The 20000-nt window shown below is 37.2% G+C and overlaps 2 protein-coding genes, 2 long non-coding RNA genes and 1 pseudogene across 4 annotated transcripts in view; 3 read left to right on the top strand and 2 right to left on the bottom strand.

Moving 5' to 3' along the window:
- Positions 1-1332: 1332 nt before the first annotated feature.
- Positions 1333-2205, top strand: LOC136279214 (zinc finger protein 862-like; the record flags this gene model as incomplete). The annotated part of the gene is made up of 2 exons (XM_066162808.1): positions 1333-1395; positions 1660-2205. Coding segments are annotated over exons 1-2 (609 nt in total), but the record flags the coding sequence as incomplete, so codon positions are not given.
- Positions 2206-10759: 8554 nt separating this feature from the next.
- On the bottom strand, positions 10760-18641 carry LOC131776301 (uncharacterized). Its single transcript, XR_009339525.2, has 3 exons — positions 18558-18641; positions 18358-18442; positions 10760-11285 (listed from the first exon to the last, which is right to left on the bottom strand). It is a non-coding gene; the product is annotated as an uncharacterized lncRNA (long non-coding RNA).
- Positions 11774-16636, top strand: LOC131776300 (uncharacterized; annotated as a pseudogene).
- On the bottom strand, positions 11967-14492 carry LOC131779041 (uncharacterized). The gene has a single exon (XM_059095570.2). The coding sequence runs from the start codon at positions 14352-14354 to the stop codon at positions 12150-12152; it is 2205 nt and encodes a 734-aa protein (XP_058951553.2). The 5' UTR covers positions 14355-14492; the 3' UTR covers positions 11967-12149.
- Positions 18630-20000, top strand: part of LOC136279107 (uncharacterized) — a 1899-nt gene continuing 528 nt past the window's right edge. The window contains exon 1 of the long non-coding RNA XR_010716727.1: positions 18630-18812. This is a non-coding gene — a long non-coding RNA (uncharacterized lncRNA). The remainder of the gene's footprint in view (positions 18813-20000) is intronic.

Here is a 20000-nt window from a genome sequence, read left to right as displayed (position 1 = left end):
TAAATCTGACAGGCTTGTAGTTAGGACTGAGTAAATTTTAATGTTATTAGAAATTATTTGAAAGTGAAGTGGGATGGTGGGAGGGAGGGGGGTTAAAATCCAATCTATTTTAATATTTTTCTTCACCATCCTTCACATGGTCCAAAGGTCATGACATTTAAGATAAAAGTAGAGGAAAGCAGTTTTTCTCATACAATATCAGAAGATCAACCTATCTGCACCTGTCTGCATTGGATGATACTGGACACAACATGGTTGAGAGATTCCACTACCTCTTTGATCCTTTTCTTATAGAGTTGTTAATATATGACATAATTTACTACCTGAAATCAAGCTCAGCTAATCTCTAAATAATTTTGAGAAGGCACCCTTTGAAAGACTTTTTATAATAAGCTACTTTGCCATCTTTTAAGCTAGCTTCAATTAATTATTTTGATTACCTTTTTAATATTTATCTTTTGTTGTAAATTGTTGCTGAAACAACCCATGGGAAAAGTATTACAAACATTGTGCCCTTACCAAAAACAATATGGACTGAAAGTGTTTACCAGATGAAAGTAAATTTTACCCAATTGGACCAATCAGAGCACTTCGTTTCCTTATGTTTCCTGCCAGGTAAAGTTTACCCAAGTGGAGTAACCTTCACCACTAGCAATTCGTGAAATAGAGCACTTATGTGAGCTGCATGAAACGTCGACCATTTGACACTTGATGTCTCTTTCAGCAGGACTGACATCTTTAAGAATTCTTTTTTTGTTCGAATCTGTCGCCTGTGGAATAAACTACCTCTTAGTATAAGAGAGTCAAATACCTTGTTGATCTTTCGTAAGAATTTGATGGCCTTTTATCATGATAAGTTTAATGTAGATTTTTTTAATTTTAATTTTTACACTGTACTTTACTAAATCATTAGTCCATTTATAATAATTTTATTGATAAGCATTCATGTCGCATGTCTTTTACACAAATGACTTTCTAGATGATTTTATTACTTAATTAATTCTGTAGACGTAATAATAGGTGGCTTATTTTTAAGGAGTCTTGTATTCTGTTTTAAGCCTACCTCAGATTTTTCATTCTACTTGTAAATCTGAAACTTGATTAAAGTAAATGCATCAGAGCAGAATAATTGCATTCTCTCAATTGTAGCTTCCTAGAATTGAATTTCGCGCTTTGGGATGAAATAGGTGAATCTTGCTATTTTAGGATGAAATAGGCGAATTTTGCAATTTTAGGTGAAATTGGTGCAAAACCGATCAGCATAGGAATAGGATGGCACACGCATTTTGGATTAGCTGAGATTCAAGAAGTGACAGCTTTATTTGCAAAGTCATGTTTGTTTTAGCGTTACATCAAACACTGTTGACACAAAGGTGTTTTATTAAAGGGTATAAGGTAACAAGCTTGCACACCAGCAAATCAGGTGTCATCTAATCCTGCAGCAATCCTAGTCAGTGACCTTGTTGGCAACAAAAATATAACACGTAATCTATAAACATCTTATTACCATGTCAGTCACGCACCAAAGAAAACATTTGTGTTTTAGCACATAGCTTTTAAGACAGAGGTGAACCCTCAGTGCTCAAACTTAACCGTCGTGAGATTTGTATTAGGTGGGGCTCCAAAAACGTGCTATGTTGAGCTGGCAGAGGTTGAAAGTGCAAAGGCGCAGAAATGCAAGGACATGGAAGGAACTTGTCAAAGAAGCTCAAGGCTTACAAATTCCAGCTTCACCTTCATTTAATGTGGGACATTCTAGAGGAAATATCAAAGATCTCACTTATTTTTCAGAAGGATACTGTCTCTATTTCACAAGTGAAAGCTGAGATTGAGCGAGCTAGTCAAGCCTTAGAGAACATGCGAAGACGACCTGGGAGACATCTTGCTGCCTTTCAAGAAGAAGTTGGAGATGGAACAATGTTCAAGGGGGTCAGTCTTACAAGAAACAACACAGATGACAGATTGTTTGAGCAAAGTAAAGCAGCAATCATCATTGATGCTAAGCAATTTCTAGCCTCAAGATTTGAAGACTTCAGTTCCCCAGTACTAAAAGCTTGTGGTGTTATCAGTAATAATAAGTCTTGGCCAAAGGATAGAAACGATCTACGTTTGTATGGAGAAGAGGAATTGGTTACTGTGGCTCAGCACTTTCAGGCAGTCCTCAGAAGGAATGCTTTCGACTTGGAAGTAGCAGAGGATCAGTGGCTAATCTCTAAAATCTCTAAATCTCTAATCTCTCAGGGTTCTCAGTTGAACCCGTAACCCGTAACACCTGTCACGGGTGTCACAGGTAAGTGTTACGGCTGTCAAAGTGCTTCAACCAGTAGATCAATTCGTCTATCAAATGCAAATAAAAGAACGGCTTTTTGAGTAAATTGCTGGGTAAACTATTGACTGTTGGTTGCTTTCGCAATGTACCTTTCTTCGGTTTTAGTTGTCAAAGTGAATAGCCTTTTTGCAGACCATAGAATGACCGAAGAATCGCTTCATGTCTCCGCAACATTGAATATGGCCACCATATTGAATTTGTAAATTTGAACCCAGGCCTCTCACAGATGTCGTCTTTCCACGTGCAAAAACATGGCCGCTGCAAAGCGAAAGGCTGACCAGCCGGGGATACTGAACTTTTTCGCAAAGTAAGTGTCATAGTATGTTCAAAAGAGATTTAAAAGAGACCAGTTTCATCTATTTACTTTCGAGACCTCGCTTTAATAGTGAAATTATTTGAGGAGGGTATCGTCGGTGTCCTGTCACACTGTAAACCGGTGTAAATGTCGTTCCAGTTTACCGGTTTGAAGTAAGCATTGTTAACTCATGTTTGGTGACCTTTCTCAAGAAGCAGCAAGTTACATTTTGCAAGTAAAACGTCGGGGATTAGAAAAAATAAACACTGCCTGTAACGACAAATTTAGTTGGTCTGTTCAACAAAATTAACACTGTACACAGGAAGAGTAAATTCTGTAAATTTAATTAGTATTCCAGACTTTGTGGCACTAACTGTTTGCACAATGGCAATTTTATTTTTATACAGCAAAAATTTAATTGAGGATATAGTGAAAGTTCAAAACAAGACAGAAACTAACACTAATATAGTTTAAAAAGTATTTTATTACAGCTTTTTAAAACTATTTGTAAAATAATTTTTACAGGACCTCTAGGCAAACTGAAGCATTAGCTGTTGGCACAAATGATGTTTCTAAAAATATAGAGGTCAATGACAAATCATCAGCTTCAAACCTCTTGTCAAAACGTCCCCCAAGCAACAACTGTCCATCGGAAATCCCTCAAGAAGAAATCCTATCATCACTGTCCAGGTTGGATAAGCAGAAGGGGCAAATACACACGTATTATACATGCAAAGAGAAGGACTGCCATTCTCTTTCAGATCCTTCAGGTGGTGTGTTTAAGTTTAACAAAGCTTCTACGGCCTCGGGAAGTCGAATTCACAAATTTCAGCATGGATGGTTGTTCCAAAGATCTGAAAACCATGATGTCTATGAGCCTTCTACTGGAGTTTGGTGGCTGGCCTTCCAAGAAAATGTTGGGATGTTTTGTTTGCTGTGCAGATTCCATGATACATGTACGAAAAGAAACAAGGACTACATGTGGAACACCAAACCATGTGTTAGAATGATAACTCAAGCCATTCAGCTGCACTTCAATAGTGACATGCACCGTTCTGCAATTGAAAAGGAGCATCTCAAGCAAATTTCCCTTTTCCAGAAAGAGCATGAATCAAGGAAGCAATGTGAAAATGAAGTATTGAACAAAGTCTGTATGTCTGTATGCCATTCTCTTTCAGATCCTTCAGGTGGTGCGTTTAAGTTTAACAAAGCTTCTACGGCCTTGGGAAGTCGAATTCACAAATTTCAGCATGGATGGTTGTTCCAAAGATCTGAAAACCATGATGTCTATGAGCCTTCTACTGGAGTTTGGTGGCTGGCCTTCCAAGAAAATGTTGGGATGTTTTGTTTGCTGTGCAGATTCCATGATACATGTACGAAAAGAAACAAGGACTACATGTGGAACTCCAAACCATGTGTTAGAATGATAACTCAAGCCATTCAGCTGCACTTCAATAGTGACATGCACCGTTCTGCAATTGAAAAGGAGCATCTCAAGCAAATTTCCCCTTTCCAGAAAGAGCATGAATCAAGGAAGCAATGTGAAAATGAAGTATTGAACAAAGTCTGTATGTCCATCTACTGGTTGGTAAAAGAAGAGATTTCTAACACAAAACTTTTGTCCCTTTTAAACTTGATGGAAAGGGCAGGTTTATAAAACCTCAAACATTTTACATATACTGGGGAAGGTACACTGCAAGAAATGTTTCTCATTCTAGGGCAAGTTGTGAAGGACAGAGTAACTGAAAGAGTGAATAAGTCCAAATTTTTTGGCTGTCTTGTTGATGAAGTGACAGACGTTTCTGTTCTTCAACAGTTTGTCACTTTTGTTAAGTACGTCCATGAGGGGAAAAGCAGGACTGAGTTTTTGCACACAGGACATCTGTCTGAAGCTACAGGTAAAGCACTTGCAGAATCCCTTGAAGGTATCCTGGAAAAATGTTCTCTTGACATTTCGAAGATGAAGTCTTGTGTTTCTGATGGGGCCAATGCAATGCTTGGGGCACATAATGGAATGGTCGCACACATCCAAAAGAAAGTCCCTGACCTTGTTAACATTCACTGTGTGTGTCACCGGTTGACATTGGCGTGTGTCGACATGTGCAAAGAACTGACGTACTTGCTGACCATGGAAAGATTGCTGAATCAAGTGTGGAAATTTTAAGACTACTCTCCTAAGAAAACGGCCAAGTTAGTGATGGTACAAATGGAACTTCTTAAGCTCCTTCCTACTGAGCAAATGGCGCAGGCCAAGAAGAGAGTAAAGAAAGCCAAGAAAGCAGCAGCAACCAGATGGCTTTCACACAAGGCTTCAGTGGAATCTATGAAGCAAGAGTTTGTGGCGCATATTACTGTGTTTGATTTCTTTAAAGAATCAGATGCAACAGCATGTGGTTTGTTAACCCAGACTCGGAATCACAAGTTAATTGGTGCAATTTACATCATGGATGCTGTTTTGCCTCCCCTGGCGATCCTCAGCAAAGCTTTTCAATTTGGGGAACTTAGTTTTGATGCAATTCCTTCAGCAATTTCTGCCTGTATAGCAAAGTTGGATAAAGTTGTGAGTGAGAAAGATGAAATCCTTGCCCAGTTAAGCCAGGATATGGAGGAGAATGGCAAGTTTGGAATGATCGAGCTATCACCTAATGATGCAACTATGCAGTTCCTGAGGTCGTCTCTGCGTTTCCTATGTAGAGAACCTAAAGAACATCTCTAGTCGTTTCACCAACATCCCCACTCATAGCTGCTTTCTCGATCTTTAATCCAGAGGCCATCCCTGAAAGGAATTCACCAGAGTTCAAAAGATATGGTGAGGAAAAGCTGGCCAAACTGGCAGACCACTTCAGCTCTACATTGGATACTGAAAGGTTAAAATCAGAATGGGATCACTTCAAGTTCATGGCTCTAGAGATAAAGCAGGAGTATTCAACTGTCAGCACAATGCTCAAAACCACGCCAACTGAATGGCTTCTTTCAAAGCTGACAAGTTCAAAGTCCTACAGCTTGATGTTTCCAAACCTTGTCTCACTAGCAGAATTGGCACAGAGCATACCTGTCACCAATGCCTGGCCCGAGAGAGGAGGCAGTGCAATTAAACGTATTAAAACAAGGCTAAGAAACAGGCTCGCAGACAAGATGCTCGACAGCTTGCTACACTTATCGATCAATGCACCACCTCCTGGCTCAGATGAAGCTTCTGCCATCATACAGGAAGCTTCAACAAGGTTTGTAGCAGCGAAAGAGAGAAGGAAGCTACCTGGCAGACAAGACGTGCAAGAAAGTGAAACAGAAGCTGGTGCTTCAAGTGTAGATCAGAATCGATCTAGTAGAACTGAACTAGAAGTAAGGGTACAGCAACTTGAACATCAACTGGAGGTCGAAATGATTCATGCTGATCACAGCACGCTACTGTTGAAGAATATGCTTCTGCAGTTCTGTCATACTAGATGCGAGAGTGAGCAAGAAGATGGGACAGATGAGAGTGACGATGACAGTTAAAACAGTAAACAAATCACAGTAAATAGTAACAAAGAAAGTGAAGAACACAGTAAATCACTGCCGTTGTGGAGAAGAGTTAGATCAAAGTTGTTGTTCAGATTCATTCATTAACAAATATTTGCGCTATCTTATACTCTTTCTCATTTAGATATATAGCAGTTACTGGGTCAGTGTGGCCTTGAGAATTAGTTTTTGTAAGTGGGTGCCCCCATTTGGAGAGGACTGGTTACCTAATAATTATTTTTGTATAAAATGAATGCCATTAACTCAGAAAGCAAAGCATTGTTATTGCAGGTTAATATTTCATTGAATATTGCAGTGTAGTTTTCAGTTTGATAAGAGATAATTTCAACTTTCCGTAGTTCGAAGCCACTGAACAGATTACAAAATGTACTTAAACTTGTTTGGAGAAAATGAGAAAATATGCCCCCCAAAATGAAGGAAAAAGCATTTCTGAGCATCTTAAATAAAAAATTTCCCGGGGGAGCATGCCCCCGGACCCCCTCTTACAGCTTGGGCCCTATGGCCCCAATTTACACGCCCAAAGGGCGTGTATATAAGGGTTACACCTGTAACTACCAAAGCAACGGCTGTACAAAATTCTACCGAGAACCCTGTAGGTGTCCTTACTTAGTGATTATTGACTGCTATTTTTCATGACATATAAATAAAGTTATCATCATCATCATTTGCTTACAAGCAGGCAAGACCACCACTACTGTTCAAACAATTTGATTCATTCCATTTGCTTAAATCTTAAATGAGAATGTAAAAGTACACCTACGAAAAACCATTTTTCTATTATCTGAAATGTTGAGCAATTCATTACTTTCAAAATTGAACATAACTCTGCTCACCATCCACACAGCGCCATACCCTACTCTTATCTGAGTGTGAGCTGCTTGTTGACATTTGCTGTTGGGGCAGAAGAATGTTGCTGTTGCATGGATGTCAACTGATGTACTTAGAGATCGGAGGAGGAGGAAAAAGAGGGTCAGTGCATTAGAAATCACCCAGGATTTAAGAGTTTGTTTGAACTGATGGGTGTTACAAGTTGCTGGTGCCAGTTCAAAAACAAGGTCTAAGAAGTCATATGTTACTGTGCTGACACTTGTAGGGAGAGCAGAGGCAGAACAAGCTTGATCCCTCTATTTTTGTAGGAAAGGGCATGTCAGCCAACATAAATAACAGATTTCAACTATTATGCAGTTCAGCCTATTTTGAGTTTGTCTTGGGTAGTTCCATACCCACTCTTACTGCTCTACAGTAGTGTGAAGTTGCTAAAAGATATTAGATTACCTCAAAGTCTGACAGGCTTGTAGTTAGGACTGAGTAAATTTTAATGTTCTTAGAAGTTATTTGAAAGTAAAGTGGGATGGTGGGAGGGAGGGGGGTTAAAATCCAATCTATTTTAATTTTTTTCTTCACCATCCTTCACATGGTCCAAAGGTCATGACAATTAAGATAAAAGTAGAGGAAAGCAGTTTTTTTTCATACAATTTCAGAAGATCAACCTATCTGCACCTGTCTGCATTGGATGATACTGGACACAACATGGTTGAGAGATTCCACTACCTCTTTGATCCTTTTCTTATAGAGTTGTTAATATATGACATTATTTACTACCTGAATCAAGCTCAGCTAATCTCTAAATAATTTTGAGAAGGCACCTTTTGAAAGACTTTTTATAATAAGCTACTTTGCCATCCTTTAAGCTAGCTTCAATTACTTATTTTGATTACCTTTTTAATATTTATTTAAATTGTTAATGAAACAACCCATGGGAAAAGTATTATAAACATTGTGCCCTTACCAAAAACAATATGAACTGAAAGTGTTTACCAGATGAAAATAAATTTTACCCAATTGGACCAATCAGAGTGCTTCGTTTCCTTATGTTTCCTGCCAGGTAAAGTTTACCCAAGTGGAGTAACCTTTACCACTAGCAATTCATGAAGTAGAGCTCTTATGTGAGCAGCATGAAACGTCGATCATTTGACGCTTGATGTCTCTTACAGAAGGACTGACATCTTTAAGAATTCTTTTTTTGTTCGAATCTGTCGCCTGTGGAATACACTACCTCTTAGTATAAGAGAGTCAAATACCTTGTTGATCTTTCGTAAGAATTTGATGGCCTTTTATCATGATAAGTTTAATGTAGACTTTTTTAATTTTTACACTGTACTTTACTAAATCATTAGTCCATTTATAATAATTTTATTGATAAGCGTTCATGTCGCATGTCTTTTATAACTGACATGTTGCACAAACGACTTTCTAGATGATTTTGTTACTTAATTAATTCTGTAGACATAATAATAGGTGGCTTATTTTTAAGGAGTCTTGTATTCTGTTTTAAGCCTACCTCAGATTTTTCATTCTACTTGTAAATCTGAAACTTGATTAAAGTAAATGCATCAGAGTAGAATAATTGCATTCTCGCGATCTTGGGATGAAATAGGTGAATCCCACTATTAGGATGAAATAGGTGAATTTTGCAATTTTAGGTGAAATTGGTGCAAAACCGACCAGCATAGGAATAGGATGGCACACACATTTTGGATTAGTTGAGATTCAAGAAGTGACACAGCTTTATTTGCAAAGTCATGTTTGTTTTAGTGTTACATCAAACACTGTTGACACAAAGGCATTTTATTAAAGGGTATAAGATAACAAGCTTGCACACCAGCAAATCAGGCGTGTCATCTAATCCTGCAGCAATCCTAGTCAGTGACCTTGTTGGCAGCATCACTTACATGTTGGGATTGTTCATTGAGCTGCCATGACAATGTCCTCCATCACTTTCCTTTCCAAAATTCATTTTTCTTCACAAAATGAAAACAGCCAACATTTCAAATTTTAATGTAAGATGTGCAGGGTTTTGCTTGCCAAAAATGTTACATGTAATCTATGAACATCTTATTGCCATGTCAGTCATGCACCAAAGAAAACATTTGTGTTTTAACACATAGCTTTAAAGACAGAGGTGAACCCTCCTGATAACAAAAGGCTTATGACCTTAACTTCCTTGAGAACAGAAGTGAAAATGAGAACCCAAGTTAAAAGCCTTGATGAAAAATTACCAACAGTCAATCACTAGACCAATATTCAAACCTGCATCCACACATACTGAGGGTAAACACTTACAAATATTTTCCTTTTTTTTCGCGCACAAAAATTAACATGTTTTGCAAAGATGAAATGATTGATGGTATCTACATCATTTATTTAATTAACCAGCGTCTAGTGTTTGTGATGGGAAGTGTAAAGCCCTCACAGGTGATATTTCTCAAATAGATTGAGTTAATAAATATAATCAATCATAGGGCTTCTACTTACAAGAAAAAGAACAGACTAAAAACAGAATGTTCTTTGGTATTACTGAAGTCAGTTTTATTTTGTTAAAAAAAGAGTAAATAAATCAAGGAAGAGGGAAGAACATGAGGTAAATCAAACCTCAATTACCTCATGCACTGGGGCCTTCCCTCATATTGTTAAAGTATGTGCACCATGAGGAATGGCAATGATTCCAATGTTTGATTGCAGGCACCACACCAAGACATTCCTTTGTAACTCAATGACCAAGGCATAATCTCCTGAACTTTGCAAAAGACTTGATGAGGAGTGTTGTTGTTGCACAATAACTCGCTCGCGTCTTAAGCTGTTATAGTCATTGGTGATGTTCACCAATGTTCACCAATGTTTAAGCTTCTGTTTGACGTTCACCAATGTTCACCAGTGTTTTTTACTAAATATCATTTACCTTTCTGTATGTTTAACTTCTAATAAGTTGTATTGGATTGAGGACCAACTCGCTGATGTCTCTACTCGATTTTATGCATCAGCGAGTTGGACCGTCGGCGAGTTGACCGTAATTCACTGAATGCTGTGTGAGAATCTTCCCTTAGAGTTGCTCAAGTTTCCTGGAGATAGCCAAAATACAGCCCATGCAAACAACAAATGAGCAAAAGAAACCCCCCAAAGTAACAAGTCCAATGCAATAAAAGAGTTCCACCATTATCAAGAAGAAACCCAAAGGAATCAAGTGGCCATCTATCAAAGATAGGAAAATCTCTAATCATAATCTATATTCCATGAGATTGAAAATGGAAATAATGATATCCAGAAAGATATACACTGAGCTCCTTTACTTCATTCAAATTGAAACCAGCATGCAATAAGTTCTTTTCCATAGTCAATTAAGCAGTGGAATGACCTTTCAGCTAGTACTGTTGACATAGATGATAATTCCAAATTATTGAGCGCTCTGCATAAACAGTGAAATAGGAAGGCAATTTTAGTTTCTTCAATTATTTACAAATATCTATATAATTATTTAAATTGTTTATTTGATTTGTATAATTCTTATTTATTTCATTTATAGAGTATTAATGGACTGTACTATTTGTTGTATGTATAAATATATTTTATCTTAATTAGTGTGATGCTTGTACAACTTTTTTGGTCAATGTAGAGGCATCCATAACATGAAATATGATTAACACTGTGTGTTTAATACTTTTAATGAACAAAATTCCTCATGCTAAACCATTTCATCTTATCAAATCTTCACTGTCATTTCACAGACCTTTCAATGAATCATCATTGTTGTTTAACAAAAAAGATGGTACCGTTTGCTATCAACAGTAAGTTTTCATTTAAAATACAATCTGGATTAAAAATACTTTAACACAGACTAATTGTGATGTGAGAAGGCACTTTCAGCAAGTGCTTACCAATTGTGGATGTGACATTGAGTTAGCATTTGATGAATGTTCTGAGCTGAAGTTGTTTGTAAAAAGAAACCCTAATTTTAGAGCTCTACACCCACTTAATCTGTGGCAGAAAGATTGTGAAAGGAACTTGAAGGTAGTCCATTTACCATCCATGTATCCTTTGGCAAGTGCTGCTTGTGATCTAGGATGTTCTACATTGAAGAGAACGTAGTCAGACTGCTGTTGTGCTTTGGGTACTAGTACCATGGACATGCTGATGAGTGAAAATTTACGGCCCACTAAAACAGGCAGGTTATCACCACAGAGCTGGGGAAGGTAAAAAAAACTTGCTGTTGACACCAATGTTGCAGTCATCAACCATGAGTTTATGTTTCCTCCAATTACCAATCTCCAATGGTCAAACAATTCTACCAGAATTTTCTTGCACCTACATGATGACATACTTTGTTACAAAGAGGCTTCGTGATGGGCAAATTACTGGTGACTCTCAAGACTTAAGTCTCTAAAGGAATTTATCTTTAGAATTTAATGAAAAAGCATCCCTCTGCCTACAGAAATGACATAAAAAAACTGCTTTGTTGAATCAAAGCTTAAGGCGAGGAGAAAGAATTCAGTTCATCTAGTTCACATGAACATTGTCAACAATTTGACTATCAACACAAATGACAAGAGGAAGTAAAACACTGACAACAAAATGAAACTAAATGATGGAATGGTGACATGGCCGATTATTTCCATGGAACCCAGAATGTTGCACACTGAGTAAGTTTCAAGCTTTAAGCCTTGTAAAATTAAACCTGGTTAGTGAAGCAACTTAAGCATTTGCAAATAGAACCCAGAGAACTGCAAAATTTGACCAGTTCCTGTGTATCAAGTGTAATGTTTAGCTGTTCATTACTATTTCACTTCAAGATAATGACTACTGTCAAAAGCCATCAGCACCTCCCAAAGCTGATAGATGAGATGCCTCCTGGATGTGCCAAGGATTTGGTTTTCCAATTATGTGGGCACAGTGACAGGATCAGTTGCAAGATCCAGGGGTACAAATGCGTAACATTAGGGAAAAACTAGCAACTTCATAAAATTACCAAAAAATCATCAAAACATAGATTATTCATAAACTTTTATTGTAAGAACTACTTTTTGAGAAAATATTTGATGTTATCTGTTAAATTATCCTCATTACTTAATACCCAGAATGCATAGCAGGCGTGGTCATATATTCTATTTACACATTTGCAGGCTTAAATTCACGATTCTGTTTAGAAATAACACAGTTTTATTTACATAACTAAAAAGAAGACATAATTTCCTCATGCTGGTTGGGTAAAAGCTGGAATAATACATTTCTACGCCTATTTAATTTCTTGAGTTCTCCACAGATAGTCCTGACAGTGTTTGCATACACAATAGCTTGTTTATTGTCAAGCTTGTAGGTCATGTCTATAATATTGTCCCTTAGGAAAAAGTTACCCTTGAAGACAAAGGAACCTTTCTGATAAGCAGCACTATAGTCATCAACTTCATCTTCACCCAAAATTATGGCACCACTGCTTGTAACTTTGAAGAGGTAGTAATCGTATATGGCGTCATCAGCTGCTGCAATGGCGACAGTACTTCCTTCTTCAACAAGATCAGTGAGTGCATTGACTGTTTTACTGACATTGACTGAGTCTTGATTCTGCCTTGTGACTGCAACATCTCCTTCTCTTGACATCTCAACCTCTCTCCACTTATCAACATACTCCTCATTTTCACAGTCCATGTCAGTTAAACAACCAATGCACATACAGCTTCTTAGCCTTGTCTTCACCTTACATTGCTGAGAAGTTGTTTTTACAGAGTGGATTTTTCTAATCCCTTTTAGCTCTTTAAAAGTGCGGCCAATTCTGTTTCTGTCAACAGCTCCTTCTCCATTTAGTGGAATGTAGAAGTATACTCTCTTGTTTAAGGTGGTTTTGCTGTTGGTTGAAGATGGCAAAGAGAACTTGTCCTTCAGATACTCATAGAGCTCCTTTGCAGACTTGATGGATGCTTCTCTTCGAATCACAGCAAGAGTAGCACGTTGTTTGACATTAGCACCTGCTGCATCTTGCTCTCCTTTTGCATGAGAGGTTTCAAAGAAATGCCGGTCCACCTGACACCCAAAGTCAGACAAAGAACATGACAAATCACCAAAAGTGTGCTTAGATTTGTATTGTCCAGCACACCCATCAGTGAATTCATGAACTTTGTCTACTTTCACTTTGACCTCATTCCTAAGGTACGTCAGTATTAGGCCTTGGGTGTGGTGTACAAAATGGTAGTCTTGAGTGTTGTCTTCTGAAAGGGCAAAGATGTGCTCTTTGATGAGGACAGGGTCTTGTTCTGTACTTGCTTTGCCATCAATGTCAATATCAGCATGGCGATAGACAATTGACACATGAATGCTGACTTTCACAGGATCGAAATACTCTGATTGAATTTCATCTTGTGATCTGCAAGTGTAATTCTCAGAAAAATCATGCACACAGATGATATGGTTGAGAGGCAGGTTTGTCATTAAATGATCAAACTGTTCTTTTTGCCATTTGGCCATAAATGAATGGTAGGGATAATCTTTCAGGAGTTGCTGGAAATAGTCAAACATCTCTTTGACAGGAGTTTCTTTTTGGACCAAGTGGATTTTCCTTTTTTCCTCGCCATTGTTATCTTTGTACGTTATGTATTCATATCGTTTCCACTTGACTTCAGTTTCAGACATTTCTTCAGCTGCTGTCTTGAAGTTCTTCACCCCACACTTGTCACAGCTCCTTGTCAGGCAGTCTAGAGAGGAATAGCTGGAGTCTTCTGGCTTTTCACACAATGTGGATTCCACAGCTTCAGTGAGAAAATTAAAGGCTTGAACTTCATTATTTTGTATGGATTTTCGATATTTCATGCAAGAATCAAATACAATTTTGCATTCTACATGCTTCCTACACAAGCAAGATTGTCTATCTCTCTCTCTAGCTCCAGTAACAAAGAAAGGCTTCAACTGCTCAAATCTTCGTTGTTTCACTTTTATGTCGGGATGTAGCTCCTGGAATTCTTTGAAACACTCTGTTTGAGTCTTTTCAAGGATATGCTTTGCGTGCTCCACATACTCCTTTTTGCCAATTCGTTGCCGCATCTTGTCTCTTTTGGATCCAGTGGGTCGACTTGCTTGTAGGGTCCAAAAATCGTAGATAACACGCTTATCTTCTTCTTTAATCGCGTCACACCTGACATTTCTTTTTGTGCTCAACCAGCAGGCCTCATCACCCTTCAAAACTCTTTCTCTATGTTTGATAGCTTTGGACACCTGGCTTCTTTTTACTCCCATCATCTTGGCAATCCGTGTTTGGTGCTTGTTTTTTTTGACAGAAGATCCAAAAGCCAAAGAGCGCGTACAGTTATAAGCTGCTCTTTCATCAGTCGACTTAGCTTTTTTGACTTTGGACAATCCTTCTGCCAAATCTTCTACCAAACACTCCATTGCTTCGATATTTTGTTGCTCCTCAACTGGTCTCACGAACTTCTTTTTTCAAGAATCTTCCTTGTGCGAGGAGTACTTGCAAGGTTTTGAAGAATTTCAGCCTTTTTTGCGGGGGTTTGAGGTAAGGCAGGGGACACCTTGTCCTTTGCACGTTTTTTTGCCATCCTTGAACTAAAAGCTGGTGTGGTGATGTTGACTTCAGGTTTCGGTTGCGCAAATGATGACTCTTTTCTATTCTGACGAAGTTTTCGAACCCTTTCTCGAGTTTGCTGTCGCTTTTTCTCTTCCCTCTCTTTTTCTCTTTGCTTCAAAACCTTCTTCTTGGTAGCTGATGCAGCATTCCGCTCACGGTTGGCTCTTTTGTCATCAGCCTTTTGTGCAGATGTGCGTGTTTTCACTGCGGCGACTGTCGCGTTTTTTTTCTTGCTTCGAAGCAAGCGCATTCTTTCTCTTGCTTTTTGTGCAAGAACTTCTTTGTTTCTTTCATAGTATTCCCTTTGTTGTTTAAGCTTTTTTTCTTCTTTTTCTTTTCTCCATTGATCAGCAGAATATTTTTGTTTTCCATTGAATATTTCGCAAGCGAAGCGTGTAAATTCTCGACGGAAGAAGTCACGCTAGGGAAGTCACGTTCTCTAGTAATTTCCAGTCTCAAACGATCGTTTGTTCATGGGTGTATATCAATTAATTGTTGTATACCCCCTCTAGATGTAATGTACAAGGTTGTTGTAAGCGAGGAAGAAGCGAAGTTTAGATGCGAAGATTTCTAAAACTGCCACTATTTTGCGCGTGTAAACTGATACACCAATGCAAACAATACTGTTCCAAGATCGAATATGTTCGCGATTCAAAAAAGACATAAATTTAGATGTTAAATTGAGTTAGATTCGTGAACATTTGGTACCGATAGAAAGTTTAGAATTTGAGAATGACAGATCTGCTAGTTGAAGAGCAATTTCATTTTAAGCGCGGCTATCACAGACCTTTTTGGAGATGAGGATAAATAATTTTAAGGTAAATTTTCTATGCATTTTATGTGTTCGCGATTCAGACTTTTTGGATTTTTTACGCTGTCTTTGAATTAAATGGAATAAAAATTTGTATACAGAAAATAAATCATCTGAGAATTATTGTATGTATTTTTTTAAACTGATTTGAGCTTTTTTTGCGACAAAATCTTGGTGACTATGAAGTATAGTACAATATTGTATAAACAGCGTTACATGTTCGGTCGCCGAGAAAATTGTTTCGTAGCGCGAATATTACAATTCAGTGTTCCAATTTTAACTATTTTATTGAAAAGTCTATGTTTCTAGTGTATTTCTAAGTCAAAATTATTTTGAAATTTTAAATTTTTAAGTAAGAAATTTTTGAATATGTTTGATGCTTTGTCAGATTATGTTACGCGTTACATAAGAATTCGCCTCACTTTTCTGAATACTAAAATCCATAAAAAAATAAATTCTTCCTCTATTACCACGATTTTTGGTTTAATACAAAGAGGTTAACTATATCTAACAGGATATATAAGTTTTAAAGTGTTTTGTTTGAAATATATATTTTTTTGCTCAATATGGTTTTCGTAAACATGCTTTGCCACCCTGGATCGTGCTACTGATCACAGGTTAGCATCTCATTATGCAATAAATATGTGAGTCCTGGGCAGTATTTTCTTTACTAACAAACATGTTTAAAAGAATAGTGTATGACCCCCGTTATTGAAGCTTTTGCAATACAGATTCATATCGGCAGTAATTTTTCCACTAGGACTAACAGAACACCACTAAAAGATGACTTCTATGCAGTTGGTGCACTGAAGAAAGATAAATCTACCAATGCTGACCATGAAGATGACCTTCTCTTATTTCTTGGTGTTGAATCAATTTCTGATGTCACATTTTTCTCAAGGCTCCAAATTGGAGAAGGAGTGTTCCACTCCAGAGCATACAAGAGAGTTTCCAGAAGAAACAATTACACCATTGGTTACCAGCAAGACGACAGTATATGTTATGGGTACATTGAAGCATTCTTTTCAGTCAGAAATAATCCAAGAGAGGCTTGTGGGGCTTTCATTGTTCCTATGTTGATGTCTGGTCAGCATGTATGCAGAAGCCATGAAGTTCTGGGAAGCTCAATAAGCCACATTGTGTCTCCACAAGCCAAACAATAACTGGTTCACAGTTGTCCCTCTCAAAGACATTGTCGACATGTGTGTTTATATCAAGTTTTCAGACTGTGATGTGAGTTATGCAGCACATTTCTCAAACCATAATGAAAAAGACTAAAATTTAGTCTTGGCTTTCCCGTAACCCCAAGTGTAGTAAACCTAAATTCACCTTGACTGTGATACCAAAAACTGATCAACAAAGACAGATTTTTTTCCTTGACAGTTTAACACTTTCATAGTAGTTTCTATTTCTCCATTATTATGATTGAACACAGGTGAAGAGAGGGGGTAAGTTTCTAAAGAAACTGTAGTGCTGTGTTGGTGGGAGAGTAAAGCAGGTAATTTAGTGTCTCTTAGACGTAACTGCAAGTTTCATCAAAGTTCATGGAAGTTCAACTTGAAAATGCAATAGGAATCTTCTGCTTGATTGCTCAATATTTTAGTAAGTTATAAGTGCCAATGCATAATTTTTGACTCAAAAGCCATTTTTGTTATGCATAGGGTTTTTAAGAGTTAAGCTGTGAGTAGGTTCAAGAGTTTTAAGTGAGATCTAAACATATAGCATGTACACTGTGCGAACATCTACCTTAGATTGATAGACTAATCATTTCAGTCTATTTTTGGCCATATGTAAGCCGCAGAGTGTAAAGTAAAACAATTAATTGATTTGCATAAATCATTACATAACAGAATACGATGTAAAGATAAAGAAATTACAACAAAGTCATGAAACTTGTCACAGGGTGCAATAACCAACAGTTAACTATGTTTTGCATTATGATTACCTAAAAGAAATCTACAGTATCCAAGAGTTCATTATTAGAGACTGACAAACATGAATTGTTCACTAATAAAAAAATTATTTTTAAACAAGACACTTGTCTTACATGCTTGGTTCTTTGAAATGATGTAGGCCTCTTCAACCCAATCAGTGGCTTGTTAATTCATATCTCTACAAAAGTTTTGCTTTGGTCTCACAGTTTTCTATGAGAGCATCATATGGAAACTCTATGGGAAAAATTCCACTGAGGGTCTTTGGCCCCATATAATTCCATGCAAATAAATCATATGGAAACTCTACAGGAGTCAATTTCTTTTAGAGCTTTTACAAACTCGTACAGATTGAATTTTATAAAATAACAATTGGGGAGTCTATGGGACTTGAAAAAATTATATTAGCTGATATGGCAAATCTATGAAATATTGAACAGTGGACATCCCATATCATTCCCATAGAAAGCATAGAGCAAGCAAATGTGTCACTGCTATGGGATTTATATGGAAATTGCGTTCCCATAGCTTTCCCATGCAATGGATAGCATCAGCTTTTCTTCCCATAAATTTTCCATACATTAAAATGTGGAAAAATTGAGCCCCATATCAGTTCCATATCTTCATCCAACCTTCCCATACCATTCCCAGATATTGTTCATATATGGCCCATGTTTTGCCATATCATTCCCATACTTTTTCTTTGGTAAGGGTACACCTCCAAAACGTCGAAACGGCATCGAGAAACGACGAAACAGAGAAACGCAACAACACAGTGATATAACGAAACAACGAGTCGAAAATTTTGCCCACAATTTCACTTCGAAACCAAAGACACCATTTTCTATCGAGGAGTCGAGCGTTTTTATCTCCTCTAGCATCTATCGTGAAACGATAGACGTGGAACTTCTGACAGCTCTTCGCTTGATCCTGATAATTTATAGAGTAAACGACAAAATAAGCAGAGAAACTCGGACGTTCCAGTATTCAGTGCCATTTCAGCAATATCTTCAAGTGTAAAGATATGATAGCCCCTACTAAAAAGTAGATAAAAGCTCAAAGCAATACCTATTAGCGTTGTTTCTCCGAGGTTGAATGCTCTGAAGTCGTCGCACGTGTTAACTGCTCAGATTTGGAAGGAAAGCGGAGAGACCTGTAAAACCAAACATCAAAATTAAAAAGGCAACGAGCACTTTGTTCGAGAAACGACTAAAATTCCCTGAACTACCTCAAACTGACGAGGTTATAAGAATTAAAACTACACATACCATAAGAGAGAGGTCCATCTCTTAGCTGCGATATCCGATAACTGATAATTCCCGCATTAAAAATGTCGGTCAGCATTAAATTCCATCCACCAAAACCACCTTGGTCGAGAGGGACTGAGATGGAATGATGGACAACTCATGACTTGTTATACTAGATGAAAATTACTAAGCTACGACAACATGCCGACTTATCCCGATGACCTAAGTGTATCATTTGTTTGGGAAATTGCGTCAAAACTTTTCACTCAAGAAATGGTAAGTATTAATTTATTGTTCGATTGTAGTATTATAAAACATTTTACGCAATTTTATGCAGATATTTCACGTATTTAAAAGGTGCCCAGATGTTACGTAGTTTTTGTGGATGTCATTAGGGAACATCCACCAAAACTTTGACCAAAACCATCAACAATATATTTTTTAAATTTTATCTACAGCCACTGTTAGATGTTCAGGGAGACAAAAGATTTATGCCACTAATTAGCAGTTAGTGCTCTGGCTAATTATTTTTTATGGTGCACAATTGCTGACCGACCAAACGTTCATAATGATTATCATAACTCTTAACACATAGAATAAAGTGGTTTTGGTGGATGTTTCTCTCCATCCACCAAAACCACCATAGCAATTTCTGCTACTTCCTTACAGAAGACTGATGTGACCTGCTATTTGGAGTACATAACCACAATCTATTTCTTTGTATGTAGAGATATTTTGAAAAGTTCTTGAGTCAGCACCTTTTATTATTGAAACCATAATCATAACATGGTGCACAATATAGAATACAAAAGGTTCTGGTGTGGTAATCATGTAATCTTGAAACAGGAGAGTTTTTAACTGACTTAAACTGATTTAAACAGACATTTGCAACAAAATTCCAGGTCCAGAAATTTCTTCCACTATTTCCGCTAAAATCATAACCTTTAAGTACAACAAATCAGCACATTAGTAATTGTTATCAGGGGTCTGAAAATTCTATAAATCTTTCACATTTATTTCAAGTAACCTCGGATGAATAAGTATACGCTCAAGATGCAGAATGTCTTACATTTTACAAACTATTTCCCTTTTTATGGATAGACAGTGAAAGGCCTTTGCCACATTGGTGAATCAAACCATTGTATACCATGCATTTTGTGATAATTGTTTGTTTTTGCTCACAATATCCAGAAAAATGGAGGGGATAAATTTAAATAGCAAATTCTATTAATGGTTAAAATTAAATAACATTGGAAGATCAAATTAACATTGTACTGTTTAAACTTCAGTTTTGGTTTCTTGCTTATTCCAGTCTCTTAATATTCAAAAGCATTCCTTGTCATTTTTGTTATTTGTCATTATTTATTATTTGTCATTTGTGTTCTTCTGTGTACATAACGTGAAAAATAAACACAGAGAAAGGAAACCACAAAGGATTAAACTTGAAGCTAAAGCAAAGTTTAA

Source organism: Pocillopora verrucosa, chromosome 2 (assembly GCF_036669915.1).
Source record: "Pocillopora verrucosa isolate sample1 chromosome 2, ASM3666991v2, whole genome shotgun sequence".
In the NCBI taxonomy this organism is placed as follows: Eukaryota; Metazoa; Cnidaria; class Anthozoa; order Scleractinia; family Pocilloporidae; genus Pocillopora; species Pocillopora verrucosa.
The sequence above is the reverse complement of the archived record's forward strand: the minus strand, read 5'-3'. Positions and strand labels throughout refer to the sequence as shown.

What these genes read in the sequence shown, in the direction of transcription:
- LOC131779041 (XM_059095570.2), bottom strand. Translation starts at nt 14,354, where the DNA reads ATGGAGTGTTTGGTAGAAGATTTGGCAGAAGGATTGTCCAAAGTCAAA.